General features: G+C 39.2%; 1 protein-coding gene across 1 annotated transcript in view; it reads right to left on the reverse strand.

Moving 5' to 3' along the window:
* Positions 1 to 21,540, reverse strand: part of pcdh15b (protocadherin-related 15b) — a 281,925-nt gene that overhangs the window by 61,992 nt on the left and 198,393 nt on the right. Inside the window, exons 27-28 of the mRNA XM_074662917.1 lie at positions 6,708 to 6,817; positions 3,294 to 3,434 (exon numbers count right to left, since the gene is read on the reverse strand). Coding sequence (XP_074519018.1) covers positions 3,294 to 3,434; positions 6,708 to 6,817 — 251 coding nt within the window. The remainder of the gene's footprint in view (positions 1 to 3,293; positions 3,435 to 6,707; positions 6,818 to 21,540) is intronic.

Here is a 21,540-nt window from a genome sequence, read left to right on the forward strand (position 1 = left end):
GGCTAATTTCAGTTTTCTTTGTTGGGCTGTTTCAAGCATTAGCTTGTGTAAATGGTTGCTAGGCGCCGCCCTGTTGGCTATGGCTGCCTTTTGCAGCAGCTCTCTCTTCTTTGTCCGTTTCTTGTGATTTTTCCGTCTCTTTTTCATAATCTTAGTATTTGGAGTGGATCATTACTTTGTATAGCTCATTTGTTGGTCATGGACACCAAACTTTTTGTGGTTTCAGTGATATGTTTACTACTTGTTCTCCTGTGTTTGTCTGGAGATCCTACATGTAACCATGGCTGCATTGTTTACAAGTGAAATCAGCTGTAAGCAGCCAGTAGCATGTCAATGCTAACTGGTGCAAGGCCTGATGTCTTCCCACAAGGTGAGGAGAAGGAGGTGAGGATGACGTGCTGGTTCCCAGGGGCAAGCAAAGAAGTGACGATATGTACCTGTCCTTCCATCTATCGTTATTGGGAACGTAAGATCTATCTCCCATATGATAGACGAGCTAGCCGTGCTAACCCAGCAACAGAGGAATACCAGAGGGCAGAGTAGCATCATGGTAATTATAGACATGGCTAATGGAGCGAACATCAGACACCAACACCACATTGGAAGAGCTTCACCTGCTGTGAGCTGACAGGATCTAGGAGACAGAGATAGAGCATGACTGAAGAAGCTCAGTCCTGGACCCTGTGGAGGTGGAGGCTGGCTGAACTGGAGAATGATGGACAAGCTGTCATCACCTATTTTCTGATGGACCTTTTTGCACTTTTTATACACTTTCTTACTTTTGTTTTCTTGATTGCTGCTATGACTTCAATTTCGTTGAACTTGTTACAATGACAATAAAGTTCTATTCTAATCTATTCTATTCTATTCTATTCTATTCTATTCTATTCTATTCTATTCTATTCTATTCTATTCTATGTCTTTACACTTGGATAAATAGGAGATGACCAAGCACTAGCCCTTGTGGGACACCATGTGTAACAGAAAAGGTATGTGATCTGCAGTTATGATGGTAATGTATTGAAATCTGTCTGAGAGGTAGGATTAATATCATTTCATTACACTAGAGAGACCACACACTGTACAAGTGCAACCTTCCAACCACCAAAACTGCTGAGATGGGACAGCTCTGTGAAATTAGCGCTCAAGCTGCAGGGCAAGTGTCCACAGGGACTGGGTTAAACCTCCCACTTCCCCCGTCTCCCTTCTGCTGTGCTGTGGTAGGCTCCTCTCTTTTGGAAACCACCTCTGTCTCCAGAGCATCAAGCCGCTCTGCACCAGCCAGACACCCAGCAAAGAACTCACACCCTGAATATCAGTGAGGACTGGCCCTGCTGTGTAGACCAGGTAATTAATAGCAGAGTCCTGGTACTAAACAGCAACCCCATCAGTCGTGGTGCAATGCTGCAACACACACCTAGGTTAGAGGATTAAAGGCTTTAATAACAACCAGTGTGGAGAGTTACATTTCTAGTTTCCCTGTCGCTGGCCCTCTCCATCTCTCGATATAGACTGTGGTCAATGTCAAGTAACAGAGTTGATCTGGGTCTGAAAAAGCTGGCTGGTGCCTTAGGGGAGACACTACAAGTGTGTTAAAACCAGGTCCCTCCACCTGGGGGGATGTAGTCATCTCTTTCTTTTAGGTATTTCCTTTCATTTCTATCCCACCACTTTCTCTTCTCCTTTAAAGATGACTCATAATCGGAGGCCATCTATTTTCAATGCAAGGCTTTGGGGGAGAGCAGAGAAGCTTTCCTGCCACTCACCAACAGTGAGGGCTCCATTCTTACGCCTACCCCGAGCAGCAGACACAAGAGAAACCTTTTTTGTGTCAAATGTTGATTTCTACCTGATCGATCAGAAATCCTGTTGTGTGGGAGGGAACCCTGAGGACAGAAAAGCATGCTTCCCAAGGGTTGCCACAAAGAGCTGAATGATAGCTTGACGGGAAGCAAACTGACTGAGGAGGGAGGCACTGGAAACGCAGCTATGGCAACAGGAGGACCAAGCTGTTGATTTGTGGCACAGTGTCCTGTAATGTCACAGTGAAACTGACAGGGAGAGGAGCTGAAATACTCCAGTTAGTTAAGCAGCAAGAAACACTTGGCTTCCACTACCGCTAACTTGAATTTGGATGTGAGAACTTTTTGAGAATCAGGACTTAAGTTATCTGTGAATAAAAACTCTTACTCCACACAGAAACTTAACATCTATAATAACATCTATTACCTGTCACCATGCGTGACGTCTCTGACTTTTCCAACATCTGTTAAGCTTAGACTGTATTTTAGTTTCAGGAAGTGGTAAACAGCGTGATCTTGTTGCAGGCTGCAGTAGAGGTAGCACCTGTACAAACATCCCATTCGCTGCTGTGGCCCAACTCTACCAGCTGGTGCACCTGTTCCTTCATCTCAACAAACGCAACCACAGCACTGTTCATACGTGCTGCAGACTTCACGGATAAGCTCTTCCACAGCCAGAGGATTCATTTCAACTTCGAATAAAACTGTAATTCAAGCCAATCGTACCTCTCTTTGTTTCTCTTTCTTCCCACATGCAACTGTGGGATAATTCATTTGACATGGGTTTAAAGAAAAAAGAACTTGAAGACTGACAAAAGAACAAAAATTACAAAGAGTAACAACAATAAAAGACTGGAAAACTTTGAGATTTTGCTTCTACTTTTCAATTTCATTTTAAATTCACGCTGGCTTAAACCAGTGCAGGTCACTGTGTTCTGCCGTTTCAGTCACAGCTTTACAGATAAAATCTTCAATCTTCCACACTGCACGCAAGCTCTACTTGTCCTCATTGATCAGAGCAAACATGTTTGTTTTTCTAGATTTAAACCCTGGGCAGCTTAATAATCACATTCCTTTGACAATCAATGAGAAATAAATGCAGTAGCAGGAGGAAAAAGGATTGCTTTTAAAGAGCAAAAAGACAACAAGCTGGTGGTGTCTACGCGTTTGATAGACAGCTTGAGCAGGAGGGGGGAAAAAAAGCCGTGTAAAAAGCAACAACAGCAGCCGAGGCCCAAGAGAACATGTATTCCAAGATGTACAGACAAGAAGAGGAGTCTGAGAGGAGTTGTACCAGGAAAAAATAGAAGGAGAGCTCCAGAGAAAAGACAGTGAGTGACAGAGAGAAAGGAAGAGTATGCACAAGATGAAAACTGCACAGCCTGTGGAAATATCTGCAGATCACACAGGGGGTGATTTTTATTCTTTGTGTATAAGAGGAAATAATTACACAGTAAAGTCTGTCATGCAACTTAACATTAAAACACTTACTCTTCGATGGAGCTCTGAGGTTCGAGGACACCACATCCATTGAGTCCGCTTCTACCTTCAAAATGTAGCTGGAATTCGCCTCGTAGTCTAACGGCTTGGCTGTAGAAATCATTCCAGTTGTCTCATTTAGAGTGAAGACACCTGAAGAGAGAGCCAAAACCAAGAGAGACTGGGTAAGTATGAAAGAAAATTAAATATTGAAGAGAGAAGTCACAGCCAGAAGTTTCTCTTGTCATTCCTGAGTCAGCAGATTATGTAGTTTAACAGAGTGGACCGCAGGTACTGGACCTCAATGCTGACTGTATATAAAGATGGATGGAGTGTTGAAGTGAAGCCAAAATGTCCTCTATAACAGGCTCTGGCACACTTGGCAGTGTGCAGTAGGAGTTGGCTGGTGAAGATACAGTATTGATGTCCCACTCCTTCTGTTACCCAAAACACTCATTTAAACTTCAAATAAAAACTGCCAAGAACTCTCACATTTACACAGTCTGTAGTGGGAAAGCTTTTTGAAACAGGCTCTTCAGTAGAGGCCGAAACCAAAGTCTACAATCTGTCAGGTGAATATCTGCCAAAAGGCTCTGACTTTGACACCCTAAATTCAGAGGGAAAATCTCAAAACTAAAATAGTTGGTGGTAAAATAAAAAATAAAAAAAGGGAACAACGACAACAAACACAAGATGTGATTAATTCCCAATTTCAAGAAACTACACCTCTCTAAAAACACACAAGTTTTAAGCTTGTTGGAATCTGCTAACTCCACTTGAGTTGCAAGACACATAAGCCCACTGAACAGCCGAAGGATGCTGTAAATTTACCTCAAGCTAATGTACATCAGAGCATTAAAATGTATAATGTTTATGTAATAAATTAGCCCCCAAAAACAAATAAAAAATGAATTAATAATAATAAAACCTAATAGTGTATCTCGATAGTACCACAGCTTTAAGGTTTTGGCTTCACTTTTAGGGAGCTGTTGTGTCATTCATTTCTTTCCACATGAAGTTTAGCTGTTATTTCTTCAGTTAACCTTGAGGTTGTCATTTAGGCTTTTGTCTCCTCTCATTTGGACTACCATAGCCCTCTGTACATGTTTAAACCATCACAGTTTACAAAGGCTACAGCTTGTCCAAAATTTTAGAATTTATTTTAAAACCTTATTGATGACTTTTGAAGCACAATCTGGACTTGCACCAAAGTACAGTTCTGATCTTCTCAGTCCATACATGCCCGGTCATGACCTGAGGTCCTCAGCCATTATTAGATTATCAGCTGAGCATGTTTTGATTCTTAAAATGCTGCTTTTATTTCTTTTTTTAAATTTTACTTTAACTTTAATATTTTTTCTCTGGCAATATCACAGGCAAGATCTTGAATCCTTTCTCTTTTACTTCTCTTTGTCTTTCTTCTGTTTTATTTCTTTCTTACAAGTTTATTTTTACCTTGTTAGGCACTTTGTAACACTAATTCAAAAGGTGCTTTACGATAGAGTGTTTTATTAAATTACTGCTATTGTTACAAAGCAGGGATAACAACCTAAACCCAGCAACCAAACCCTTTTGACAATTAGAGATGTGACGTGTAATGTTCAAATGACAGAAATTGCTATTCACAAACCACATCTTTTATAATAATAACAATAACAGTAATAATGACCTTTATCTATAAGCTCTGGAGATTACCAAACATGTAACTGTGGAATGATCTGGTTGGAAACTGTAAGTCACAGCATTGTTGGGTTATGCTGACAGTTATGATAAAGAGATCTATAGAAGCATGAATACAAATACACACAGAACATGCAGAGATGTACTATGTTTGAGACAAAAGCTCACTGCACTGGATCATAAAGTGGATCTAATAAGTATCTGAAACTGATACTTTTATAGCTCCCAAACAAAACTTAAAAATTTTAACTGATCAAAATACTTGGTGCATAATGACACAGTGAACATGCACTCAAATGGTCATTTAATGCTGAGCCAATTGGGTGCATGTATAGAGATTTATTGAGACACTCCTTCTTTCTGTGGCTTTAATGGGACTGTGAAAAATAAACCTGCAAATTTCAGACTAACTCCAGCAGCTGACATAGATGACAGAGCATTTTAGTGACTATTTTTAGTGTGAGCCAAGATAGGGAGTGAAGTTTACATGCACGCCTGGAGGGATGTATCCATTTACACCTTTTCAGCTTCTGACTATAATTCTTCTTCCCAGAGTCCACCTGTCATCTTTCGTTGTCCTCAAAGCAGAAACAATCCCCCTAAAGCAAAGATGTTCATGGTGATCTTTTAGAACAACTTTGTACAGATTTGCAGCACTCTTTTCCTAAAAGGGGACAATTGTACCAAACATTTCTAGGAGAATCTACCCCTTCACTGTCAGGGTCAAGCTTTAAGATCTTACCTCTTCTTCTCTCACAGTAATCCTCACATGCCCTCATCTATTAGAGAAGAATCTTGAGTGATGACTCACCTGAACATGTACTCTCCGTGGAGGTTTGTGCACCACTGAATTCTCAAATTGAGTACATCTTTTAAAAAAAGGAATCAAGTGCTGCAACCTTTAATTTCTTTCCTGATGTAATTTCCTACAGCCTCTTTTTACAAACATTTCTGATCATGTTCTGTGCTGACAGTTTCATTCACATGACAAATTTGCTCACATACTTAAATAAAAAAATGCAAGGTCCCAAAATGTATCCCGTTTCACACTATTTTCAACCACATTTAGAAACGTCTGCCCTTTTGATATGAAATTAAATCACCTCCACCCCTGTTTCTGCTTTAACACTTTGCAGTCAAGCATTCTTTGTAAGTGAGGCTCCTGCTATCTATGCCCCATCATTGAATCCTTCTTCAAAGTCCCAGAGGTCTTTTCATTTGGCCATCTTGATATAAATCAGGAGGAACTGGGCCTGATTCGCATTTACATGTTACAGAGCCTCTTTATCCTGTGTGAGAAGTAGAAGCACCTGCTTTCTTCATTTCTTTCTTTTCTTTTAAATTTGTCAAACTGCCTTTTCTCTGTACTTTATCACTCAGAATATATATATATATATATATATATATATATATATATATATATATATATATATATATATATATATATATATATATATATATATATATATATATATATATATATATATATATATAAAACTGCCAGTTTAATCACTTTTCTAGTGTTGTGAAAAAAAAAAAAAAAGGTTGTGTATTTCTGGTTCCTTTCATTTCTGCACAGCAGGTGGTTTGCTTCAGAGACGCTCGGCTAACAAGCTCCTGACCCTCTAAGTAACAATGTAAGTGAACAAGCTCCTTTATTGGCTGGAAGTTAAGTCAGCCAGCTCCTTGGGTGAAAGCCACAGCGACCCTTCCTCTGTGTATAAAAAGCTCTGGGAGCACACTCACCTCCCTCGTTGCCTTCGATGATGGAGTACACGATAGTTTGATTGACAGCAGCTGCCATGACGGCTCCCACTGGGGTTCCCACAGCTGCCTCCTCACTCACTGGTGGAAACCTGGGAAAGGATCAGTCAGTCAGTATCTGCCGATGAGCAGATTAAATATGTATGTGTAGGCTGTTGGCCCACCTCCTCTCAAGGGTTGACTGCAATTTGGCAGCAAAGACACAACTGAGAGTCATAGCTTTCTAACATCGTAGTTCTCTTTTATGCTGACAGCTTTCTGTACCTGGACTTCCCTCAAAAAATTAAGTGTGTGTTAGTGATGTTAGTGTGAGGTGAACGATGTTGGAAATCAGGGCTGCCCTTTGAAAATAGATAATTTGTCAACATATGAACAGAAGATCCTACATGAGCTGGTATACATACAAAATATACAAAGAGGTTTCATTATAAACCCACCAAGCTATCAAATAAAACACTGTTAAAAAAGTAGCTGTATTACACTTAGCTGTGTCCTAAATCTGGTGCTACAACCTTCAAATGGGGCATTACAATACCAACTGCGTCATAGCAGGCTGTCTCATTTTGAAGGCTCCTTCAAATACAGCGGGTACATACATTTTATTCTCATCACACAAAAGACTGGGATGCATCAGGTGCGTTCGTCATGGAAATATTCAAAGATTCACAATAAATCAAAAATAGAAAGTGGACCCTCAAGGGGCCAAGATGAATTTTATAATGGTAATGATTTAATACAAGGATTTTTATTTTATTTTGTATTAAACAAAAAAAGGCCTTGGAACTTGAAGTTGTTCCTAAAACACTAGGCTAGACACACTTGACCATGTGATTTTGAAGTCTCTTTTCAAAAAAAAGGAAGAAAAAAGAATTATCAGATCATTAAAAAAAGTTAAAAATGTGTGATAAAAACTTTCTCAATGGATAAATTGGTGTCTTTGAAAGGTATGGAAGTATTTTTGTATCATAAGAGTCTGAATCTAAATTTGTAACTGATTTTTTTCAGCATTATAACCAGACTTTAAAAAAAAAAAAATCAGAGTTCTAGCACCAGTTTTTTCTTTCCCTTTAATTTCTTTTTTAATGTTGAAATAAATTTGGTGTGAAAAATTAGTGACATCTCAAAATATACTTTTTTCTTTTTTAAGTTTAACATGTAAACTCCTCAAAAATAGAAAAAGAAAAAAAAAAAACAGTCGCTAAAAATTCAAGTATTCAGTGTCAAAGAATTCAGTTTCAACATCCATTTTATTTATTTATTCATTTATTTATTTTTTCAGCTTTTTGGTGGCTCACTTGGTCAGGCCTGTGAACCAGGCTGATGCTAGCTGCTAAATTTCTTCAATTATTTAAATCAAATATTAATTCAAATTGGATTGACACATACACACATACAAAAAAGAAATTAACTTGAAATGTTTTGGAGGCAACTCATCTTGAAGATGTGTTTGCAAAATCATAACTAACAAGAATCTAATGGATACATTATGATATCCCTGGAGGCTAGCATAGATTTTTGCCAAAAGGATGAACTGGAAAATAAAGGAATGGAGAGTCGAAGCTTTCCAACAAAAGCCAAAAGTGTTTGAATAGTCAGATTGTGCATTTGATAAAGCTCTAATGTCCATCGTGTTCAAACAAACCATCCTCCACAGTTGGAACAGAGTGTCTGTCTGGCTATAATAGTAGCCTGAAACGTGCAGGCAACAAAATTAAACCATCACAAGCTTTGAAAGAGATCCCCAACATCGTCTTGTTTTTGTCCACCTGCCTCTCTTTCCATGTGGTTGCCAGTTTTCCCTGCTTACAACCCTGACAGATTTTCGGAGGATCTGGCAACTCTTACATTTCCAGCAGATTTCGCTCCATTAAATAAACCCAGTCCCGTCATTAGGCCAAGCATCACAGCTGGCTAAACATTATGACATGGGCTACCAACTGGCTAAGCTATCAAGTAATCACATCGTGATGAATGGGGCTGCTGGGGAGCAAGTACAGAGAGAGTGTGTGTGTGTATGTGTGTGTGTACTTGAGTAGATGTTAAGTTCCAGCGCAGTCGTTTGCTTCTCCAACCACCTGCTCTCCTCAAACACTCCTCCAAGCAAATATGTCATAAAGTTGAGCTTCATCGAATGAATATAGAATTAAGTGAAAACACAAATGTATTGTGTTGGCAATGACAGCTCGGGCATTTTCGAATTCGGACGGCTGAAATTAAATCTCTTCGCATGGGTTGCAGCAGACACTTTCACTTGTCATGGTGAGAGAAGTGCAGGTGTTACTAATAAAATTAACAATGCCTCTAAGTGTTCTGGGAAGCCATGCCAGGCCTGTGCAGAACACCAGGGAACTGAAAGTGAAGGTGGTGAACGCTCTCCATTCATTTCTTTATTTATCTGCTTTTCCTGGCCAGACTCATCAATATCGTATACATTTTTCTATTTGAATGTATTTTTGGTTTATTATTCTGAAGAATGAGTGAGGAATAGTGATACACGTTAAGAATTCTGAAAATCTGTTCCAGCTTTCTCCTCTTTTGAAGCTATATGATAACTATTTGGTTTCACTGACATTTGTTTACAGTCATCAGTATGACAGCTTCGTAGTCCATTATTTTGTATTTGTATGCTGATAAACACAGCTTTTCACAAGAAGCCAGTTGGGCTTATTTGCTCATTTGTTGCGGAAAATTGCAGGGATGAGACAAAGTGAAGTCATCTATCCATGAGAATGATTTTGCAGTTCTTTCATCCATTATAACAAAAAATAAAAACTAAAACAACATATCCAACCACTCCTGAAATCAAGACAAGCACAGAGTTTCCACCACTGATGAAGGGGATGCTTATATTTGAGGATGATAGTGGTCCAGCTTGATACACTTGGACCACACAAAAAAGCCACCAGTTTCCAGAGGCAATGGCCAAGAAAGGGCAATTTTTACTGCAAAAAAAGGGAATATGTTTTTGTAGAGGTAGCTTTACATTATTCACAGATAAAACTATTTTTCTTGCTTAGTTTAGAAAACCCTCATTCAGCCTCTGCCTGAAACACTTTGTTATAGCTGTTGTCCCTTTAGAGCTTGTTTAATGCTTTTTTAAATCAGCGAGGTCCACATGGCTTCATGCGGACAAATTACGCCATTTGGGCAGCCTTGCTCCCTCCTGCAGTTCTGTCGAAGTTTTTCAAGAAACTTCCATGTTCTCCGAAAATCTCTGACATTTAACCACTGCAAGGATATGTGCAAACAAACAAGAGCTCCTACATCCCGAAGCACAAAAAAATACTGGTATTCATATGATTCATCACATAGAAATCACCATGAGAAGCATGTGATGAATAATTCCTGGTGTGAAATTGCAGCCAAACTCAGCAGAGAAGAGGAATTGGCAAAAAAAAAAGAAGAAGATGTAAACAGTGTAAACAACTTCTTCTACTTTAGTTTAGTACTGTGGTAGATGTGTGTTGGTGATATACAGCCCCCTGCAGTTTGAAAACAGATGCTGCGTGGATTGTTAAAAAGTATAAAAAGACATGCGTTCTCTTGTTCTGATTCCACGCGTCTCATTTCCATGCGTCACGTTTGTGTAGAAAGTGTAACCCGGCCTAGAGGCTCCCCGCTCCACAAACCCCCATCGCTCTGATTGGTCAGTTCTCGAGGCCTGTCAGGGACAGAGTTATAGGTTTACTTTAGTTTTTGAGGCCCACCTCTCTGAAACGTTTCAAGATTTGCACACTTCTTATATGGTGATCCATACTTTGTTACTTTACTTCTATGTTTAAATATAGGAGGGGATGCTACCCCCTCTTTAAATGAATTCACTCTTTAAGTTATATTAAATTGAATCCAAGGAGAGAAACTTCAGGCTGCATACAGCATGTAAACGACTGTGACCATGCATTCAGTCAATTCTGAAGTGGATAGAACAAGTCTGCAGTCATCTGGCTGTGTACTCTGTCAGAATGCCTGTGCTTACTAACGCTGCAGTAACATATAGAAAGTATAATTTTTTGCTGCTTTCCTTACACTGAAGTCATCACTACCACCAACCTCCAACATATATTTCCTCTCTCAAAGCCTCGTATTTGCTCTACACTAAAACTCCAATTTCACCACTTCCACTTACTGGATTCACATCCACACACACACTTCCTCTTCTGCATCAGAACCTTCTCTTTCCTCTGTTTATCACTACACACTCCCCCAGTCCAGCTAACAATCCAGCAGAGCTCAGCAACAATGGTTATCCACTCCTCCACCTCCAGTCCCCCTGTTTTCAATACAGCTACATAAGGGGCAAAAGAAAGCACAATGAAAAGCAGGAACACACGCACACACACAAAAAAAAACAACCCACACTGTTTACATGCACACCACACACTCATACCAACACACAGGTCTACTTGTAGATGGGTCAGACGGCACATTCAGGCAGGAAAACGCTCACAAGACTCCCTGCACTGTCGAGTATGGAATTGTACAGATAAGCACACACACACACACACACACATACTCACACACACACACAACAGTATACACACTCACACAGCTCATTATCAGCCCCTGGCCCCCTCCTGTGCTCTAATCATTGCTGTCCTAACTATGGCAAGCTGGGCTGATACTGATAACAACAGAAACACACACACACAGACACACACACAGACACACACACATATTTGCACGAACATTGTGGTGAGGACACTGCATTGATTTTAATTCACTCCCTGCAGGCCTCCTCCAGCTGTTATTTTAACACATTTTTAACATTATCTTTAAAAATGAACAGCTCCATGGTTTTAAACTTCCAAAGGTTTACTATGATCTATCTCTTTTTGTCACTATCATTTGTTGCCCTTCATCAGTTGTTTTTCTTTTTTAGCCTGTTTCTTTCTGACACATCACCTTCCGCTCATCATTTTTCTTCCTCCCCCTCCTCCTACAGCTTCTTTCCATGTCTTCATTTCTCTTCTGCAATTCTACTTCTGTCACTTTCTCTGATATCTTTTTTTTCTCCTCTTTGTCCACACTGGCTACAATCTCCCCATACTAGCACATTTTCTGACAGAGTCTTTTTACAGAGACTGTTTTTTGTGGCGGTCATGTATGATTTGCTGTAATTAGTAGGAGGGCATGCCTGGGAGCTATGGAAAGCTGAGGTGGGTTCAATGTTTCAAGAAAACTCACCCTTTTGATTCCTGTTATGGACATCCAAGGTGGGCCTATGTCGTTATCAGGGCCGTCACTTTAATGCATAAATTAGATTAATTAATTATGCCACAAATTAATGTGTTATGAGAATTAACGTGATTAACTCATTGGCTGCCAGCTATTTTTCGAGCATCTTGAACTTTCTTTCAAGACCCAAATAATATTGTTTCCTATGACTATGTAAACACCAAAACTACCTTAGAACACACAACATACTTTTTTCATTGCGCTTGTTCCAGGCGCTCTATCCTTTGATCCTCTCCACTATCTCTCTCTCGTCTTTCCTTATGATCACACCGCTCTTTCTCTCTGAACTACCGCGACACATCCTCAGTTGGAGCGTGAGCTGCCTGAACTTTTCTGACTTGCAGCATCTTGCTTTGCCTCTGTCATCTCACATCTTCTCCTCATATCCATGCTGAGTTCTCATCCAAAGAGCGCACCGCTCTCACCCACAGTAGTTTAAGAGCATGATTTTGATTGACAAGCTCTGCCAGACCCCGCCTCCCCAGCTAAAAAACATAATCTACTTCTATAGACGGCTGCAACTGAATTGAAAAAAATGTGGATCTATAAATCTTCTTTTCTACATGTATTCATTTGATTAGTCAGAATCCTGAAGCAGATATGTGATTAAAATGTGATTAATTAGATTAATTAAGAACAAAACCTGTAATTAATTATATTAGCTTACTTAATCACCTGACAGCACTAGTTGTTATTTTTCTACACTATTTTATGGTCTCATTCTACATTATTTAACTATCAAAAACTGCAACTTATATGGATGTACTGTTTGGATGAGATCATCATAATCACAATATTGAACCTTTATTTCCCCACTAACAAACAACCATTTTTTGCTACTTTGGGTAATTTGAAAATCTTATTCAATGAAATTGTTGAAAGAAAAACATTTAAATGATTTTAATTTGAGCATCTCATGGTTGGTTGATTGGTGGTGGTGGTGGGAAGGGGGTTTCATGGATTCTGAAACTATTAAAACTAAAAAACCAAATCATCAAGAATGTAAAAAATCCAACTGTTCTGACTGGTCAATAACTTTTTTCTACCTTCCTTTTGTTTTATTTTTCTTTTGGTGCTTTTTGATCTCAGGATTGTTACCCAGGATACAGGGACTTTTTGAGGATCTATGCACTCAGGATCACCTGTTTAGCGGCAACCTGTAATGTGATAAATAAACTAATTCACTGGTTCATAATACAATTGTGTGAGTTTTAATGATCCTTGTGCTGATGCTTCAGTTTCACTCCATTGCTTTTCAGTTGCAAGATAAGATGAGTCAAGCCTCGTGTGAAACAGCTGATACCTGATTTGATCACTGTCATCTTCAGCCTTGACTAAGTTGAAGTGACAAACAGTCAGAGATTACAGCACTGACTTCTACATAAACACTTAAACAGCATGTTTCTGTACACCTCTCTGCTCCCTCCTCCTCTGCATTTCCAGGGGGTTGCTAATTGAGTGTAGCATTTTCATTAGCACACTGTGGAGTGAGGCGTCTTAACTGCCTGCAGTAACAACCTTCACAGGCTGCCTGGACTTCAGTGAGCTACCTCTTTCCCTGCTGAGTCCATTTTCCAGCACTCATAGGCTTGAATTTTCAGAGTACATGTCCTCCAGAGCTCGCACAGGCATGCTGGTTGAAATCCAAACTGATATGGCAGGTGTTGCAATTCTACAACACTTCTGAATTAAATTTTCAAACCACTGAGGAACATAAAGTTGGCAAAGTTCGAAACAGTTACAATGTTTTATGACTGAGCCAGTATTGGTTATTTTAATACAGATGCAAGGCCATGTCACTAATCTATTTTCTCTGTTTCTTATTTTTGCTCCTCACAGTCTGAATAATCAAAATTCATTTTCTGCACCCTCTGGCTCCCTCTCTAATCCCACATCTCTCTCCTTCTCCTACCTCTCTCCATTTGCTGTGCATATTCACACTCAACCTCTCAATATTTGTCACTCCTTTCTGTCAATCACTCTCTACGGTCTTCTCTGCGTCCCCAGAAATGATTCTCTCTTTTCCATTTTCTGTCAGGGGGTGTCTCCCAGTGTCTCTCTTTTTTTTTTCTCCTCTCACCTTTTGCCTGACAGTCTTGTCGTAATTGTCAACTGACAGTCAAATAGCTCAGTGTGTCTAACGGAGCCTGAAGTTGAGTGGAGCGTTGTTGAAGCGCTAATACATAAAACATATGCGAAGCAGAGGGAGAAAAAGGGACTGACACGACATACAAGAGCTGTTGACAAAAGGATGCTATCAAAGGATGGTGATATGATGTCAAGGAGTCATGAAACAAAGGCAAATACGTTTGTTTGGATTTGTTTGAAGTAAAATACATGAGTCACTGTAGAAAAGGGGTAAAGTCTGTTAACAGAACTGGAAAAAAATGGCCGGGAATTGCGTGCAGATTGGTATGTGTTTCTCATCTTCCTGAATTGACAATACAAATTTATTTGGATTCACTGATGTTAAACTTTAACCAAATCAATCAGAAAACAAAGCTTTTAGATTGGAAAAAAATATTGGACCATACATAAACAGAACTGAAGATTTTTGGTTATTATTGCAACTTTGAGGAAACACAGTTTGATGTTGTTTTTCTCATTTCCTTCAGCCGCAATCAAGTGGTAACCTCTACTTTAAAAATGAGGAGCCACACAGTTATTCTTCGGAAATCTGTTTGAGATTTGAGATTAGCAGTACAAACACCTAAAAGCACATACACACCAAAATGACGACACGTTCACAGCCTGTTTCATAGAATGGACTTGGCTTTTCATGGCTCATTTCTCTCCTAGCACAGACTGTTGTGGGTTGAATTTGAATTTACTGACAAATGGTAACCCAGGATTTCTCTGCAAAGAGGTAAAAGGTCTGCCTCTTTGCTTCTTCCAACACAAACTTGAACAAAACTAGGCTGAGTTTAGATTCTCTACTATGGCACCCATTGATTACATGCTTCAAAACTCTGTATAAGAAACAAATGGATGACATCACAGAAACTACATCCATATATTATATAGTTTATAGTGCAACCATCACTAACCATTCTGGTGCTAAGAAGATAGGAAAGACTAATTACTTAGCTCCAGAGTGGTTTGTACCATAGGCATGTACTGAAATGTACATTCTATTCATTTTATGAAGAGGAACATTGCCAACATTATTCAAACTCGAATGTGGAGCCAAGACTCTCAGGTGGTAAAAGTTTGTTACTGGTTATTTTTTTCTACCCTCAGAGTTAGATTTTTTTTTTTCTGTGGCAAAGTTTTCAGCCACTTTTGGCCTTTATTCAGAGCTGACAGGGGAGTGGTTAGAGCAGGAAACAGGTGAGAGTACAGAGTGACATGGGGCCAAAGGTTGGATTCCAACTTGGGCCAACCGCTCAAGGGCCAACCTCATGTGGCAGGCAACCTAAGTGCAAGAACCTACCAGCGCAGAGTTATACCATTTTCAAACCAGTTGGTGAACAGAAGAGAGCAGGACTTAGTGGCAGTCTGTTTCTGCAGGAGGAGAAAGCTTGAAGACTGCCAAAAATTACTGTTAAAGAATATTTCCATCACTGTTTTTCCTTTTTTTAATAACTAATTGAGCTTTTCAAAGACTATGAAAGAAACTGTAGAGATAAAAGAAAGATAGTCTCTCAAAGGAAGACAAAAGTTGTCTAAGGAATGTTGACTTAGACCTTGTTTGTATAATAGTCTTTCATTTGCACCTATGGAGCTTATAAGGCAAGGCAAGTTTATTTATATAGAACATTTCAGCAAGGCAATTCAAACTGCTTTACAGAGAAAACATATTGAAAGAAAACAATTACAATTCAATTAAAAAAGCAGATAAAAAGTAAAACACAAACTTGATTGCTGTGTCCTAAACACTTTTCTCTTCATTCACATCTGTGTGCTGCTGTGTCTCTTTTGTTCTGAGTTGTTTGAATGAAACACTGGTGTAGCCTACGTGTGACTGGAATTTTAAATCTCAGAGTCAGCCTAAGAGGCACACAGAGTGAAAAGACATCAAGAGATGTTAATGATTCAGCTGATTATCATTAATCAAGACCTAGTCTATTGTGTCCGTCTCTCCACAACCAGCCAATCAATCTCCTCTCTCCTTTTCTCTCTTCATTATCCTTTGTCCTCATTTCTTGTTCCATGCTTCACAGAAGCAACCACATCTATTACTTAAGTATAAAAATCCACTTCAGAGTAAGAAAATTATGACTCAAATATGTAATGACTGTGTTCAGAGAGTCTGACTTCCATTACAGAGAAAGCAAAGCAGTGACAGTGTAATGAAATGAGTCAAAACAAATGGTGCACGTGGAAGGGAGTCTAAATTGGTAAAGCCTTCATTCTGCCTCTGTAATGAGTCAGCCATGTTTTCATTGATGCAAGCTTTACATTGCTTTTTAATGATTCCTCTTAAGGTGTGTATTTAAGATTTATTGATTTGATTTAACATTACCTACAATTAAGTAGATGAGACAGATTTACTGTTGTTTATATATTATATATTGTGTAACTGTGGACTTTGTTTTTTAAATCACTGGTGCTATATTTGCTGCTGTAAAATAATAGTTAAAAATTCAGGATCAATGAAGTTTGTCTATCCATGAATCAATTTATCTGTTAACCTGCTCATTTATACATTCATTCATTCATTATCAATCCATTTATTCATCTACTGATCCATTTATTCATCTTTCGATCAATTAATCCATCCATACAACCAACTATCCATCCATCCATCCATCCATCCATCCATCCATCCATCCATCCATCCATCCATCCATCCATCCATCCATCCATCCATCCATCCATCCATCCACCTATTCATTCATCTAATTATTTACCCACCTTTCAATACATGCAACCATTTATCCATTTAACCATCCGACCTTGAATCCATCTTTATCTCTAGAGTCATTTATGCATTTTCCAATAATTCAATCTTTTTATCCATCTATCCATCAATCTATTCATCAATTCATCCATCCATTTATTTTTTAATGCACCCATCCATCCATTGAATCATCTGCGTGTTCAAGTTTCCCAATAGTTTTTGAGTATCTAGCAAGAGCCTACCTCACTGACTTATTGACAGATAAACAGACAACACTTTCTTCACCCAGAGGCTGTGCAGTTTACGTCAGCTTATTTCCTTTATTCACTTCACTCATTGTTAATAGTTTAAAGTAAAGCTCAAAGGGTACACTTATTAGCCTCACCAGGCTGAATAACATGGTCATTGATGACATGGTGGATGAATGATTGGTGGCTATTGAACATAAAACAAACAAAACAAACAATGAAACACTGTAGCTCTGCTCTTTTGGACAGTTCCCCAGGATGGCTTTTGTTGTTATTATGCGCTCTAAAAGTTGTTAGGTTAATTTTCATGTACTGTACACATAAGATATAGGAAGGGGATTTTGAGCCTTCCAGTTGAAAGTACTTTAAAAGTACACACACAACTTTTGGCATCAGTATAGGGTCACACAGGCCTTTAGAAAGAGTTAGTACTCAGTGTGATTTCTACTTTCCAGGCTTAGTGACATTAACAGAGGAGGGGTTTTATTGCAGACACAAACAAACTGTCATAATGGTGTTTAGCTGTTTGCGTGAACATTAAAATGAGCTGTTACCCTGCTGCTCTCTGGTACAGAGCGTCCCTCATTTAGTTTCCACAGTTAGGTTTGCACTGCAGAGATGTTGATGGAGACATGCTGGATTGTAGCCTAAAAGGCCCCACTACTGCCAGTCAAATCTTTTACCTTCAATTTCATGCTCATTCCCTGTGTGTGCACATGCACTTCAGTTCCCTTGTGGTTGTATACAAGTTTTAAATGAAGCGTTCAAACATGTTTCTGGATAATAAAGGTAGAGAAGCTGAATCAGACCACAGCCACACAGCAGGCCCAAAGACCAGAGGTTGAACAGGGAGTAGGAGAGTGTATCTTTATATCTACAGTGTCGAAACAGATGTCACTCTCTGGCTGACTACTCGAGCATTATTTATCAAGCCAGCAGTATCTTTACAGTGTCAGCCTGCATGTCTTCTTGTCCATCTGTGTCTCTGCGCTTCTCTACTCCAGCCTTTACCTGCTTGTTTGCTTCAGTCTATTGCAATCTGTCAGCCTGTCAGCTCATCTGCCACTTTAAAGACTTTTCTGCCTGTATGTTGATCTGTCTGCCGCCCCTCTACCTGTCGATCAACTTCTGTGTGTTTTTGGTTTACTCCAGCAGCACAGGCTTTCATCTTCCACAAAACTTCATGGGTTTTCCAGCGTCAGCTTTTCTTGCCCCCTACTTTCTGCACTCTCTTTGCGAAACTCACACTCCCAATCTTTGAATCGCTTCTCTCCACTAACCCCTCTTCGTTCCTTACTCTGTCTGTCCCTTCTTCTTTTCTCTCCACCTTTCTCTCTCTTTTCAATACCTCATCCCCTCACCTCCAGCTCTTTCACTATTCTTCCAGCTGCAAGCAATCTTATAAATAACAACACCATGGTTGTTTGCCATTTGTTGTCACAGTCGCAACACTGCCAGGAGCACTCTCCCTGCACTTGCCTGTGTGTGTGCATCAACAAAACAAGGTAACCTTCGACTGAATCGGTTAGACACATCCCTGATTTGCTGAGCCACAGATCGGACGTGCTTGTGTTTGACATACAGAGGGTTGGAAAAGTTTACCTGATATTAAAAACTTTCGAGAGCCTCAGGGAGTTTAATTTTGGCAGGGAAGTGTAATTTGACAGAAGATAGTTTACTGCACATGAAATTGGGTGCTGCCTTAAAGACAGACGGAAAGACGGGACTACAGATATGGGTTGATGTAAAAAAGTCTAAACTTCTTGGGTCAAAGGTCGGGTAAGTCTCTGGAACTAACAGGGTAACTGAATCAAAAAGTCCTCACCAAAAGTGTCTAATGGGCTTCAAGGCTTGGCACTTTATGAAGAACCTTTACCGTGACCCTTTTTTCAATATTTCTAGAAGCAGTAAATTCTTAGACAAAGCACACTGTCAACAGACTTTAATAAGGCACAGAGAAAAGAAAATTCAAAGCCACACCTCCCTCCTAATTTGACTCTTCTTAAAAAAGTAAAAATGTTTAGCTAAAGGAAATTAAGAGAAATTAATAGCTATTCTGAGCTATGGTGTACCTCAAGGTTCTATTCTGGGTCCTCTTTTGTTTCACTTATAGCACACTGAGTTTGATTATTTTCACTCTCGTTATGACAGTAACACTTTTAGCTTCTTATTGTTTTAACAGTCTACATCAGACCACTTCAAACTGTGTGTATTCCTTTAATATTTAAGAACTGATTCCATAATTTTAAATTCCACTTTCCCAGATTTACACAGAGAAATTAATTAGATAGATAGATAGATAGATAGATAGATAGATAGATAGATAGATAGATAGATAGATAGATAGATAGATAGATAGATAGATAGATAGATAGATAGATAGACGTTTCTTTTTCCCTGTGGGGAAACTGGTTTGCGGCATAAAACACTCAAATGGCATTTCATTTCACATAGGGATGGGCAAGTACCGATAGGGTATCAGGTATCAGGCCGATACCAGCCTTTTTCCAAAGTATCAGTACTCGTGAAGGCAGCAGAAAATCTTATGTCAAGCAAGTCCTCCTCGCCACTAGTTGCTGCTACTTGCTGCGGTTTAACACCACTGCAAATGTGCGTCCTGTTCAGACAACATGAATGAACCAGGGAGAGTTAACTGTTAAACTGTTTTATTTTGCACTTTAGTTTTCTTTAAAAAAAATACTTAAACTCTGACAGTTGTTAGTTTTATTGTGCACTTTTATTTATTTTTTTATACTTATCAAAATAATTCTAAACTCAGAGAGAGTTGTTTCTTTATTATTTGGACTTAATGGCAGAGTGACTGTGCTGTCTTTGATCAAAATGATCTGTCAATGTTAATTGAAATTTTATGCATCAAAAGTACTAGTGGTATCAGTACTCTGTAAAGGTGAGTACTCAAGAGAGAGTACTTCTACTGGTATCGGTCTGGATAAAAAGTGGTATCAAACATCCCTACTTTCACACTTTAGGTAGCCCACAAAACAAAAGTCACAAAACACTCTCAATCACTTCAAAAAGACAATAAAACAATATCTCCATATTCCACACATTATGGCCGGACCAGTTGGATCTATTTCCTGTACAGTTTAGAGAAGAAGAAGAAGGCAAGTGGATGCCTCTCATCAGCAACAATAGTGTCAGCTTTTTTCATGACCCGGTCTTTATTTATACATTCAAGGATGGACAGTGTGATTCCCAACAGTTTACTGGCTGATGATACTGTCTTTCTCAGAGACTCCCTCTGTGCTTCAGAGGCATTTCTAAACCAGCAAATGATGCTAAAAGTCAAGACACTTTCAGTAAAAGCACAGTAAAACACGTGGGCCATTTTGCAGTTCACATTCACTTATTAGCTATATAAATTTAATAAAATCCAGAGATTAACTTTTTTTTGCACTTAAAGACCCCTAAATTTTGTAGTTACCTGCCTGAGGAGAGACAGGGTGTGGAATCAGTGGCTTTTGTCAAATAAGTTTCTGAAAACAAGTTTTATGCACTCTCTGTTGTGTGTGTTTGCCTTTGCTAAAAAAAGAAGTAGCAAATCAACTCACTAGGTCCATCAGAAATGTCAAAAATAAGTCAAGCCTTGTATCTTTCGGAGGTGTGCATTATGTTAAGAAATGTTGCCTTGACAAAAACCAACCAACCAACCAAGTAAGACTCATTCCATTTCTGTGTCTATTATTCTGTAACAGTGGATTCATTTTCCAGAATTACATGCATTTACTCCTTGTCTATAGCTTTGCATCAAAACTAATGGAAAAGCAGTTCCCTTTAAGTTAGTTACCTCCATGCCTGATAATTTGGATTGTTGATTTCCAAAGAAAAAATTAAGCATGTTCTGCGTTTGAAAAAACATCCAGCTGGATGATGGTGATAAAAACTGTGACCCTCCTGCTGGGCTGTGGTTCTTCGATAGAGCATGTCACCACGCAGGAATTAATGAAATGACCAGATTCATCTAAATCTCTCTGCTGTGGAGTTTTATCTCTATCTTTATAATGACGCAAGACAAAGCAACACATTGCCATCTTTGATCGCTCAATTTCTGGATAACTAACAAGGCTTTGATGTTAAGAAGTGTTTTGGCCTCTAACTCTCTCCCCACTTTCTAATTAGATTCATTAACAAAGTACAGGCCACGAGGCATTTTGACAGCATGGGGGGCGGCCCACGCATACGTTCACACATTCACACATTCACAGAGGACACATATATGCTCATATGCCTGCACATGCATACAAAGTGGTGGGAGGGGTTTGTGGATTTCAATAATGTTTGGAAAAGCAATATTTAGTTTCTGTTCCCTTAACCTCATGCTGGTAATGGCCTCTGGGTGCTGATAACTATTCATGTGTATGTGCTACTGGTTGCATACTAATTCTGCAGGTGCAAAGACAGTCCTACAGTGAGGAAATCAGAGTAGGGAGGAAACGCTGCTCCACACACAGTGGCTACAAAGATACAA

This window comes from Halichoeres trimaculatus, unplaced genomic scaffold (genome assembly GCF_033239565.1).
Source record: "Halichoeres trimaculatus isolate MK-OKI-2021-1 unplaced genomic scaffold, fHalTri1.1 fHalTri1_scaffold_23, whole genome shotgun sequence".
Taxonomy (NCBI): domain Eukaryota; kingdom Metazoa; phylum Chordata; class Actinopteri; order Labriformes; family Labridae; genus Halichoeres; species Halichoeres trimaculatus.